This window comes from Podarcis tiliguerta (assembly GCF_965153285.1).
Source record: "Podarcis tiliguerta genome assembly, chromosome: 4".
Taxonomy (NCBI): Eukaryota; Metazoa; Chordata; class Lepidosauria; order Squamata; family Lacertidae; genus Podarcis; species Podarcis tiliguerta.
This window is the reverse complement of record NC_139537.1, coordinates 54168236-54180637: the sequence shown is the minus strand read 5'-3', so window position 1 is coordinate 54180637 and position 12402 is coordinate 54168236. Positions and strand designations below refer to the sequence as shown.

Sequence of the window (12402 nt, the reverse complement as noted above, 5' to 3'; positions counted from 1 at the left end):
ACAGCAAAGAGCCAATCAGGGTTCTTTCAAGCAACCATATTAAATCAAATGGTTTGTTGAGATGTAAACCACAAATCCCAGCTGGGTGGGTGGGGAGAGAGGAGGGGAATGGAAGGAATTGAGGAAGTAGTGGAGGAGGACAGCAAATTAAATGCAAACAACCAAAACCCTACAAATAAGAACATCTGACTCACTGGAAAACATATTGATATGTCAAAAGAGTCTCATGAAGCAGACAGATTAACTACAAACAAACCTATCTAAAAAAAGAAGCTAGCCAAGTTGATAATTTGCTATGTGATGGAGGAGCTTTTGTCAGTAATACTGACAGGGAATGTCTGCTGCTACCAAGGGCTGTAAATTTCAACTTCTTTTAGTTGACATTTCACAATTCAGTTTTCTCAATATCAATTTACTTTTTTCAAATATAAAGATTTTATAAATAAATTGAAATCTTCTCTAAAATGTTTTTACTTACTAGATTATCTGTTTCTGGATCTTCACAAAAAAATGGTTTTCCTTCCTTCTCCTGCTTCCTAACAAAGTTTTCAATATCTACATCAAAACTTGCAGACGTTGTGCCTTCTGAGCCTTGTGTAGATTGTTCACATTTTTCAAATAATAGTGCTAATAAGGGGAACAGTGGATGTCTAGGAATAAAAAGACAAGCAAATTGTAGGTCTCTTGAAATGTCTATGTGCAAGTCAGTTTGATAAAAAATTCTGAGTGATCTGGACATTGCATACATACAATCCTATTATTTTAGATTATTACATTAGTATTACATTTAATGTAATAAAGTTACATTAGCAATTACTATGCCAGGATCGGAACTGAATATACTGTGATCTCCCTTATTTGCTCTTCTTTTTAGCATGGATCAAATACTGCTAACTTTGGAATCATTTAAATATCAATGTCATCCCACAGTTTGCGTAAATGATACTGATGGGTAGCTTGAACTATTGGGTCTCACGTTTTTATTAAGCTTTGTTCAAATAAAGACCCTAAAAAGCCTGAAATTTAATACAATTGCATGTTTTTTAAAAAACATAATCTAGTAGGGATTCCATACTTTATTTTCTTAGATTGTAAGGATGTAGCTCTAACAGAAAGCAAGTTTAGACAAATATATATAACTAAATACAAAGACAATAAAAAGCTTTGCCCTGAGATGCGGCTCACAATCCTGAACACTTAAGTATGTTTAATGCCAACAGAAGGTAGTAGAACTTACTGCACAAGCCTTCTGTCCTCAGTAGGGCTTGTAAATGTATAGATTTCAGTCTTAAGCATGAAAATATGTATTAACCATCTCACAGTAATTAGAAAACCCCAAATGTATGAACTTCTTGACAAGTTACAATACGTTGGCTGATTTAAGCTTAGGCCTCCTTTTCTAAACTTATTCTACTTTCTGAGTACCCCAACCTATCACCAACCTCCCCAGCTGCACTGATATGTGCAACAAACTTTGGTCTAGGCACTAATTCAATACTGGAATTAGGAAGGGAAAGCTGAACAAGTTATATTTGACACCTCCTAAAACCACAAATAGGAAAACAGCATTAGTACCAAGTAGCACCTTTTCCCAAGTCAATGAATGGGGGAGCAGTTGCCCCTACAAATCCAATGAGGATATTCTAGAGAACTCTAATCCCACCCACGGTTTGGCTGGTGAGGGGGGAAAGATGCAATAGCCTCAAGAGCTTATCATGTCTAGAACAGCGTGTGTCCCCTTCCACATGTTCCATGTCTCCTGCCCACACAAGCACCACCCCATGATTTGAGAACCACCCCATGACCTACTAAAGAGAATGATACATTTTACTACTAGAAACAGCTCATCTTGTGAATACTGATACCTGTAAATAGCCTGCTTATCTGCATCCATCGGAGTCTGGGACTCTACCGGGGAAGGACTCAATCCTCCTGCATCTGCTTCCAAGCAGTTTGGATCCTGCTCAGTTTTTAATTCTGTTACTACTTGCATCTGCTGGAAAAGAAAGATGCTTTATATTGCCAACAGCATAGATTCACAACTAAATGGTTCATTTTCTAAGCAAAGAGAAAGCCAAAGGCCTAGTAAGTTGCCAGAAGGTTGGTATGACTTGGCAACCACACAAAAAGAACAAGCATTTAACAAACAACTCATTTAATCCTTGCAACATTTGGAGGCAGGAAGATAGTGGAAAGGTCACTACAAGTTTGACTCCCATTAGTAGGTTTCTTTTAGTCAATTGTCTGTTACAGAATCCTGCGTTTCATAAGCCAGCTATTTTTGGATAAAGCTACACATACACTGCTTCAACAAAAATCACTTTAAGAAAGCAGACCTTGAAAACATCTGCAATAGGCAAAATGTCATTTGCAAACAGAAATTATCATTAGAAATAATTCTGTTTGCTACACATTTACTTGAAAACTCAATAGAGCTTGTTTCTAATTAAGAATGTTTAAGATTTCAGGCTTTATTTTAGGCACTGGAGTGCATATAATTCTTCAGAGATATTGCAAAGGAGGGACCATTTCACAATTATTGTATGAAAAGCATATAGCTTGATTTTTAGGTGTTTCAATATTAAATATTAAATGTTTCACTGTTTGTTCTGTACTGAATATAAATAAGGACTATAAAAAAAAGAGTTTGTGAAAAAATACGAGAAAGATCCAATATATCTACTTTTTGATAGGAAGTTGCAGTTTATTATGAATTAGACTAGTCAGTAAGGGCAGTAAAACAATCTAACTGTAGAACCATGGTCACAATATTTTCTTCTGTCCGTGAAATCTGGGGAGATACTAGTAACTCCTAGCTGCAGCTCTGCACCATGCCCTTGTACTGCTGTGGAAGACCTGGATAGGACTACTGCTTCACTATTTGCACAAAGTGAATATTATGTTCAACTGACTTCTCCGCGACCCTTCCCCTCTCCAGGGAGGTGGGACCAATTCGGATGGTCCGCCCCCGCCACTTAATGGATCCAAATGGTTTCCAGAGAGTGGTAGGGGATGCTTTCCCCATGTTGATGGCCTTTCAGCTGATTCCCTGGTGGCCCGCTGGAATGCAGAGTTAACCAGGGCTATCGACTGTCTGGCTCCGAAGCACCCTCTCCGATTGCATGGAGCCCGGACAGCCCCGTGGTTTTCTTCAGAGCTGAGGGCAATGAAACAATCGCTGAGACGGCTAGAGCGTCGGTGGCAGAAAACTCATTCCGAATCTGACCGGACACAGGTTAGAGCTCAACGTCGAGCCTACCAAGTGGGGATAGCAACGGCGAAGAAGACTTTCTTCACCGCCTCTATTGCATCTGCAGAAAATAGTAGCAGGAGACTCTTTCAGGTGGTCCGCAATTTAACGGAACCACCTTTACCACCGGGGCCTTGTAAAGACCCCAAGATCTCCTGCAACGATTTTGCAAAGTTTTTTTGCAGATAAAATCACTCATATTCAGAAGGAGCTAGACACCACCGTGGGAGCAGGGCTGGGGCGGGAGAGTGCTAGAGCCCTGTCTGGTCAAGTTGCATGGAATCAATTTCAATCCGTTACCCCCGAGGATGTGGACAGGCTGCATGGACGCGTGAAACCAACCACCTGTCTCCTTGATCCTTGCCCATCCTGTCTAATAAAAGAAAGCCAGGAAGCGCTGGGCGATGGGCTCTGCGGGGTGGTGAATGCTTCCCTCTGTGAGGGAACATTCCCAGATCCGCTGAAACAGGCGGTCATTAAACCGCTTCTTAAAAAAACATCTTTAGACCCGGTCAGTATGGCCAACTATCGCCCAGTCTCAAATCTTCCATTCTTGGGTAAGGTGATTGAGCGTGTGGTTGCTGAACAACTCCGGGCACGCCTGGAGGATGCGGACCATTTGGATCCCTTCCAATCGGGATTCAGGCCTCATCATGGGACTGAAACTGCCTTGGTCGAACTGGTTGATGATCTCCGGCGAGCTTGGGACAAAGGTGAGAGTTGTTTCCTAGTTCTGCTGGATCTCTCAGTGGCCTTTGATACAATCGACCATAACATCCTTCTGGACCATCTAGAGGGGCTGGGAGCTGGGGGCACTGTTATACAGTGGTATCGCTCCTTCTTCCTGGGCCGTGTTCAGAAAGTGGGGGGGGGGGATGAGTGTTCAGACCCCTGACCCCAGACTTGTGGGGTGCCTCAGGGTTCCGTCCTCTCCCCCATGCTTTTTAACATCTATATGAAGCCGCTGGGAGAGATCATCAGGGGGTTTGGACTGGGTGTCCATCAATATGCAGATGATACCCAGCTCTACCTCTCTTTTAAATCAGAACTAGTGAAGGCGGTGAAGGTCCTGTGTGAGTGCCTGGAGGCGGTTGGAGGATGAATGGTGGCTAATGGATTGAAGTTGAATCCTGACAAGACAGAAGTACTGTTTTGGGGGGACAGGGGGCGGGCTGGTGTGGAGGACTCCCTGGTCCTGAATAGGGTAACTGTGCCCCTGAAGGACCAGGTGCGCAGCCTGTGAGTCATTTTGGACTCACAGCTGTCCATGGAGGTGCAGGTCAATTCTATATCCAGGGGAGCTGTCTACCAACTCCACCTGGTACGCCGGTTGAGACCCTACCTGCCCACGGACTGTCTCGCCAGAGTGGTGCATGCTCTAGTTATCTCCCGCTTGGACTACTGCACTGCAATGTGCTCTACGTGGGGCTACCTTTGAAGGTAACTCGGAAACTACAACTAATCTAGAATGCGGCAGCTAGACTGGTGACTGGGGGCGGCCGCCGAGACCACATAACACCGGTCTTGAAAGACCTACATTGGCTCCCAGTACGTTTCTGAGCACAATTCAAAGTGCTGGTGTTGACCTTTAAAGCCCTAAACGGCCTCGGCCCAGTATACCTGAAGGAGCGTCTCCACCCCCATCGTTCTGCCTGGACGCTGAGGTCCAGCGCCGAGGGCCTTCTGGCGGTTCCCTCATTGCGAGAAGCAATGCTACAGGGAACCAGGCAGAGGGCCTTCTCGGTAGTGGCGCCCGCCCTGTGGAACGCCCTCCCATCAGATGTCAAAGCGATAAACAACTACCTGACATTCAGAAGACATCTCAAGGCAGCCCTGTTCAGAGAAGTTTTTATTGTGTGATATTTTAGTGTATTTTTGGTTTCTATGGAAGCCGCCCAGAGTGGCTGGGGAAACGCAGACAGATGGGCGGGGTACAAATAATAAATTATTATTTATTATTATTATTATTATTATTATTATTAATGCTATTACCCATCTTGTAACAAGCTGAATGATTTGAAAAATTAAGAGATAGCTAAGTAAGTCGTTAAACCATTAAGAGCAATGCCAAACGAATGCCAGAAGGAACAATTTGGGTGCTTTTTCTGGAGTTGCTCAACAAACCCAAGCATATATAAAATCAAAAGTAAACTAAGGATGGAATCCTATGCACTCCTACCTCAATAGGACTTACAACTGAACATATATAATATATATGATTGCATTGCAATTAGTTTACAAATTTCAGGGGATAGTATAATAGTCACTTCCATTGTAAAATCAGAAGTACTGTATATGAAAAAAAAGCCACTCCAGAATCACCTAGAAATTTGTTTATGGCCACATGCTGTGATATTTTCCTTAAAGTCAACTGATACAACTAAGCAAGTAAAAAAGACAACATAACCTCATCAGGTGCCTAGACGCTTCTCCCCACCCCCACCCCTCATTTATTCAACAAAATAACTGCTAACAGTCAAAATACCACATAGATAAGTACAACATTATATGGTTGACAACCGAAGCAGCTAAACAAGTTCAAGTTCGATAGCAACGTTTAGGCAATATTTCACAAAATAATTGTGTACATGTGTGCGAGAGAGGGGGGCTAAATGACAAAACAAAATAAAACCTGGTTCAGCAAGTTTAGATCAGAAGCTCAGTGGCTGAAGACATGCACTGCATGCAGAAGATCCCAGCACTGCCAGTTAAAAGCATCAGGTAACAAGTGATGGGAGCTATCTTTGTCCGACACCCTGGAGAGTTGTCTCAGTCATAATAGGCTGTACTGGGCCTATTCTGGTACACTCTGTGGTATTCTCTCCCCAGGAACAGATGCCTAGAGTCTTCCTCGTTAATCTTTAGGCACCATGCTAAGTCCTTTTTCTTTATCTGGGTCTTTGGTTAATTAATGTTACCTCCTATGGTGATGCTTAGCTTTGAGTGGGGTAGGTAGCACTTGTCCTTATTAATATAATGCTAGATAAGCAATTTATGCATGCTTTGTATTGTTCATAGTTTTATATTTCTTCTGGTTTTGAATTGCTTTCATGTATTTTACCTTGGCAAGTCACTTTGAGAATTTTGATCGTATAAAGCGACTGATAAATGTAATAATAATAATAATAATAATAATAATAATAATATAAAGGAATCAATCCTAAATAATTTTTGCTTCTGAAAATTCCGTTGTTTCCTACCTTTCTAGGAAACAGCTAAAGAGCACTAGAAAATGGGCAAAGGGCAAGCCAGTGGCATGACTTAGGTACCATATCAAAATAACAGCAGAGGAAAAGCAATATAGATCGCTCAGAAGTAGTTTCATGTCTTGGACACCATAATTACTTAACATATTATTTTTACCTACTATGGTGCACTTCACATTTTTCATTTTTTATTTAAAAATGTTCTTACTTGTTGCCCATCTTGATAGTTGTCTATACTTAATGTCTGCGTTGCCATCATGGTTACTTAGGGCTCTTATAAAGTCAAATCATCATACCTTAGGGGGGAAATCCAAAAAGGTTAGTATTTTTACAGGATGTTATCAAATACAAAATACATAACTGACATCTGCATGTGCAGCAGCAGAATAGGGGCAGAGGGGATTGAGAATGCAATCACGTGTATTTGCTACACCAACCTAGAAGATCTCAGGAATGTTCTCAAACCCTTTTTGACAAAAGCAGTCAAGATGACTATTTAAATCATATTTGCCAGAAAAAGTGATAAATGCAATATGGTTAAGCCACTTGATCTTGTTCTTTATGCAATGAAGAGTTGCACAACGAACGCACAATTAAAATCACAAGTTAGTGGCACAAAATAAATGATCAAACTTTTTTATATGAATATCACATAGTGGTTTCACTAGCAAAAATAAAAATGTCAAAAGGGATATACGACAAAAGAATGCAGGACAATGAACAATGCAAACCCACTGTGAAAATTTTTGTTTTTCAAAATATCCCTCTTAAGGAATATTTGATACTGGTCGCAGTCACAAAACCAGATGGCACATACCCTGAAGTTAGATCTCTTTTTACATTTGGAGGTTATAAAGAAAGTTGAAAATCATCTAGCAGCAGCACTAAGGAACAATTATGATAATTTTAAAAACAAAGGGAATCTCTCACATAGGACACATATATTTTTCGGTGGCTGCAACAAGGAATAGCAACTAAAAACGCCTGGCATTTCTCACATAGAACACATATAGCTTTCCTCTTGTGTATATGCTACACAGAGGTGGTGTCTCTTTGTATGCCAAAGAGAGCATTGAGTTCAGCAAGCCAGAAATCCCAAAAGCGGCAGACTCCTCCACATCATCATTGTGGATGATATTACTAGGCCCCATTAGGAATTTGGTACAGTGAGCTGCTTCTTTTCTTTCATACACATGTCAAGCAACTTTCCCTAATGTGATGCCCTACAATGTTTTGGAGTACAATTGCTATCAGTCCTAGACATCATGACCAGTGGTGAGGGATGATGGATGGGTGTTATAGTCTAAAGCAGGCATCCCCAGACTCGGCCCTCCAACTGTTTTAGGACTGCAACTCCCATCGTCCCTAGCCAACAGGACCAGTGGTCGTGGATGATGGGAATTGTAGTCCCAAAACAGCTGGAGGGCCAAGTTTGGGGATGCCTGGTCTAAAGCATATTGCAGGAACAGGTTTGGAAAAGTTGATGCAGCACAACCTGTGTAAACTGGGCTGCACAAAAATACAGCCTGGCATCAGTCGTTTCTCCTACTATAGGGACACTTTTTCTCCTGCTGCATATTATATCTGTGTACATTGTAAAGCTTGGTGTACAATCTGGTTCACAAAGTCCCTATGGATGAAATAAGCAGCCAGTTTAAATGTGTGAATCAGCACACAGATGCAAGCATACACAGCCCTTGAGGATATACATTGTGAAGATATATAATCTGTGCACTAAAAATGCAAAGATCACTCACATGATGCATCAGATACTGCAGAAAACATGCAGGAGACGCAACATGGATACTTTTTACATTAGAAGAGCATAATTTGTTCCCAAATTACTAACTGCAACTATGCTGGGAGAAGTTTCACCTGAAGAATTTCTGATGGTCAGGTTTCTCTTCCTTTGCTTATTTTCATATGCATTTTCAGCAACAAGCAGAGAAGCCTCCATTTTTCTTCCCTAGGCAAGCAAAATAGCATAGAAAGCAAGCAAAAACTTATCATTCCTTTGAAAACTCACTCCCCACCCTGCACACACACATTCAATGGGGATAGGAGTGGGCAACAAGCAGAATGTTGTCAAATTTGGAGCCACAAAGAGCCACAAGAAAGTCATATGGAAACAATCTACATAAAATACAGGTTGTCAACAACAAACAGCTCTTGTAACAGAAGCTCTCAAGCTTTTCAAACACCAGGAAGCTTCATTGTCCAGAACCATTGCTATCAAGCTGCTTTCATCTGTATCTATCAACGTGCAAAACATAATCTGTGGCTCTCATGAGCTTGTTTCTCAACCTGTCGACTAAGCATGGTCCTGAAAGTTCTCAAACTTTAGAGACAGAAAGTAGCCATCAGAACTACTGTGTCTATCAGTTTTACACGTGTCTTATTCATGCTGTTAGCTCATTAACCAGAAAGATATGTGCAGCAAATGCCCCAGTTTTCAGTTTTGTTGTGGAAATGTACTTCAAACAAATCAATTTTGGGCCAGATAGGGCTCTGTTAAAAATATATATATACATGCCTAAGTTCTCAGGAAGTAGCCTTGCATTTACTACCTCATACTGGATTAGAGAATGTAATGGAGACACATAAGATCATGAGAGAAGAGATTCCCAAAGGAATTGCAATCTATTTTGTTAGTAGCTCCTCTATTTTCGGGACTCTACCCTGGGGACAACTTTGGAAGAAATCTTGCAATCCTTAGTGTACAGTTTCAAATGGTAATTTCAAAAAGTTGCTGGCTACCATAAGCAGTGCTTTTTTATGGGGGGATGCGGGGGTACACATACCCCTAAACATTTTGTGAATCTAAGTTTGGCCTCATTGAGAGGCAGTATTTCAATGAATAGGAAAATGAGAGTACCCCTAAACATTTTTTTAGAAAAAAAGCACTGACCATAAGAGATTAAAACCCCTGGGCTGGTTCTAGGGTGAAGAATTTCCTCAGCTAATGAGCTGTTTTTTAATTTGCCAGCAAGGAATGGGTAACTGATTTCATATTTACTCTATAAGAGTTATGGTACTTCAATCACAATTTACTACAAGTAACTGAAGTCTCAACTGATACATTAAACTGGTTCCATAATTATATTTTTACTACTTTTCTATTCACTTGGAGTTCTTTTCTGATGAGTCTCTTACCTTGATAGCAAAAAGACATGTTCAACCAAAATGATTTCCACAGTAAAAGGCTGATTGCACAAAACAACACAATACTATGGCATTCAAACACTAAATTAGGAACTTGAGCAACTCCTTACTACTAAGTATTTTGCCCCTTAACATTATCCAATGAGACTTATCTTATAATAGGTTTGACTTTTCAGTGGGGTTGTCTCTAGGATATATGACCTGCAAAATGCACTTTAGAAAAACTGTTAAGCATTTTGCCACTTTATATTTCACTAGGGGTTGCACCCCTGCTCACTCCACTTGCCAACCCCTTAGAGCATCCCCTTCCTACCCCATGCAATTACTATGATCACTTTCCACCTTCCCAAACCCATTTCTGAAGCCACTTTCCCCTTCACTTCTGAGGTTCCCTTTTGCATCCATTTTCACCTTCATCTCCCCACTGCCTTTCTGCACCCTCTTGCACACAAACCACCGCCATAGTAACCTCCTGCATCTCCCTCTTCCCAGACACTTTTACCTTGCATCCCATCATGAAGCTACCACCCCCTTCTATTCTTCAAACCCTTTCATGCCCCTGCTTTAATCTTCAACAGCTGTACCATACCTCTCACTCCCTTGTTTTTTTACAACCCCCATCACACCTCCATTTTCACCTTCACCCCTTTCTGTCATGGTGACCGCTATTGTGCAAACTGCCTTCTTTTTTGCTCCCCACCTCATTCTGCATGCAAATCCAGGATTGTAATGCAGTACTACTAATCCTCCAAATGGAGCTGCACAATGACAGCCTTACAGTAACACAAATTATTAGAACGGCTACCCAAATGTGAGCTTTTCGGTGGTGTTGGATGTGTATGTACTCTCCTTTCACTATGCAGAGGCGTAGCTAGGGGAGCACTGGGCGCCACACTGCGGGGGCAGCACTTACCATGGGGCCTGCAGCATACCTGAGCCACGCGTCTCTCCTGTGAGTGACACAGTGGCTTGGGCACCTGCAATCTGACCACAAATCTTGAATGAAGAGATCAATAATAGCAGAGTGTAGAAATTTAGATATGCGAACCAAGCTGTGCACACATTATTGATGAATAATTTCAGATATCATAATTGGCATTCAGCTTAGCCATCTACATATGCTTGCTGAATAAAACAGTAGTAACCCAAATTAAAATTGCTTCTTTCTAAGACCTAATCTTGCAAGTCTGAATTCATCAGAACTTAAAGGTACAATTATGCACAGTTGCACACTAAAATCAAGAAATGTTTTCCATGCAGCAAGCACACAAGCAGTATTTCCGCTGGGCTATTGCACTGGTAGCCTAAGGATGGAAGAAGCAACACTGCACTACTTCCGGCCTGGGATAGACCAATACAGTGGAAAGTCAACAGCATATTTATTCACTCAAAGGATTTATAATCCACATTTTGAAAACATGAAGAAGAAGAAGAGTTTGGATTTCATATCCTGCCTTTCACTCCCTTGAAGGAGTCTCAAAGCAGCTAACATTCTCCTTTCCCTTCCTCCCCTTGCAAACACTCTGTGAGGTGAGTGGGGCTGATAGACTTCAAAGAAGTGTGACTGGCCCAAGGTCACCCAGCAGCTGCATGTGGAGGAGCGGAGACGCGAACCCGGTTCCCCAGATTACGAGACTGCCGCTCTTAACCACTACACCACACTGGCTCTCATCACACATGCTCCACAGAGGAGCTCACATCTTGAAATACAAACTTGAAATACAGCATATACACTATTTAAAATAGCAAATTTTAAATACTAAAGAAGAAAAAACTCCAACAGTGATAAAACAATAAAGTTCAGTGAGACCTGTGTTAAAACTGCATTTATAACCCACTCTGTGTCATTAAAAGACACAGAAAAAATGTCTTCAAGACCTGTTTAAATGACATAATGGATAGAGTCTGCCTTCTTAGACTTTTTATCAGCCTGGTTGGTTTTGGGCGGTGAGTACCTGAGTAGGCCCTTTAATTTGGATTTCCTTGTGTGGGCAGGCTAGCATGGTTCATAGAATCAAAGAATTACAGTGGTGCCTCGCAAGACGAAATTAATTCGTTCTGTGAGTTTTTTCGTCTGTGAGTTTTTTCGTCTTGCGAAGCACCGCTGTGTATTGACGGTTTCCCATAGGAATGCATTGGCGGTTTTAAAAAAAAGGCGCAAGACGTTTCGTCTTGCGAAGCAAGCCCATAGGGAAATCCGTCTTGCGAAGCAACTCAGAAAACGAAAAACTCTTTCGTCTTGCGAGCTTTTCGTCTTCCGAGGCATTCGTCTTGCGAGGTACCACTGTATAGAGTTGGAAGGGACTCTGAGGGCCATCTAGTCCAACTCCCTGCAATGCAGGAATCTCAACTAAATCACACGTGAAAGATGCTTGAAAACCTCCAAGAAAGAAGAGTCCACCACCTCTTGTGAGAGTCTATTCCACTTGTCGAATAGCTCTGTCAGAAAGTTATAACTGATGTTTAGTTGGAATATCCTTTCTTATAACATGAATGCATTGGTTCAGGTCCTAGCCTGCAGAGCAGCAGAAAACAAGCTTGCTCCATCTTCCATGTGATAGCCCTTTCTATATATTATGTTGGAAGCCACCCAGAGTAGTTAGGGCAACCCAGTCGAATGGGTGGGGTACAAAGTTATTATTGAAGATGGCTATCGTATCTTGCAGCTCTACAATTCTGCGATTCCTCTCAATCTTCTCTTTACCAGGCTAAACATATCCAATTCCCTCAGCTGTTCCTCATAAGGCTTGGTTTCCAGACCTTTTATCATGTTGGTTACCCTCC

General features: G+C 41.6%; 1 protein-coding gene across 8 annotated transcripts in view; it reads right to left on the bottom strand.

Moving 5' to 3' along the window:
• Positions 1-12402, bottom strand: part of PKNOX1 (PBX/knotted 1 homeobox 1) — a 30702-nt gene that overhangs the window by 14996 nt on the left and 3304 nt on the right. For 2 of the 8 annotated variants that reach the window (XM_083437369.1, XM_083437370.1), the window contains exons 2-5: positions 8332-8422; positions 6665-6752; positions 1866-1996; positions 479-650 (exon numbers count right to left, since the gene is read on the bottom strand). In XM_083437369.1, the coding sequence (XP_083293495.1) occupies positions 479-650; positions 1866-1996; positions 6665-6715 (354 nt within the window). In that variant the 5' untranslated portion in view covers positions 6716-6752; positions 8332-8422. Of the gene's footprint in view, positions 1-478; positions 651-1865; positions 1997-6664; positions 6753-8331; positions 11032-12402 lie in introns of those variants that run through there. The other 6 variants (XM_083437368.1, XM_083437366.1, XM_083437367.1 and 3 more) reach the window with 4 other exon arrangements.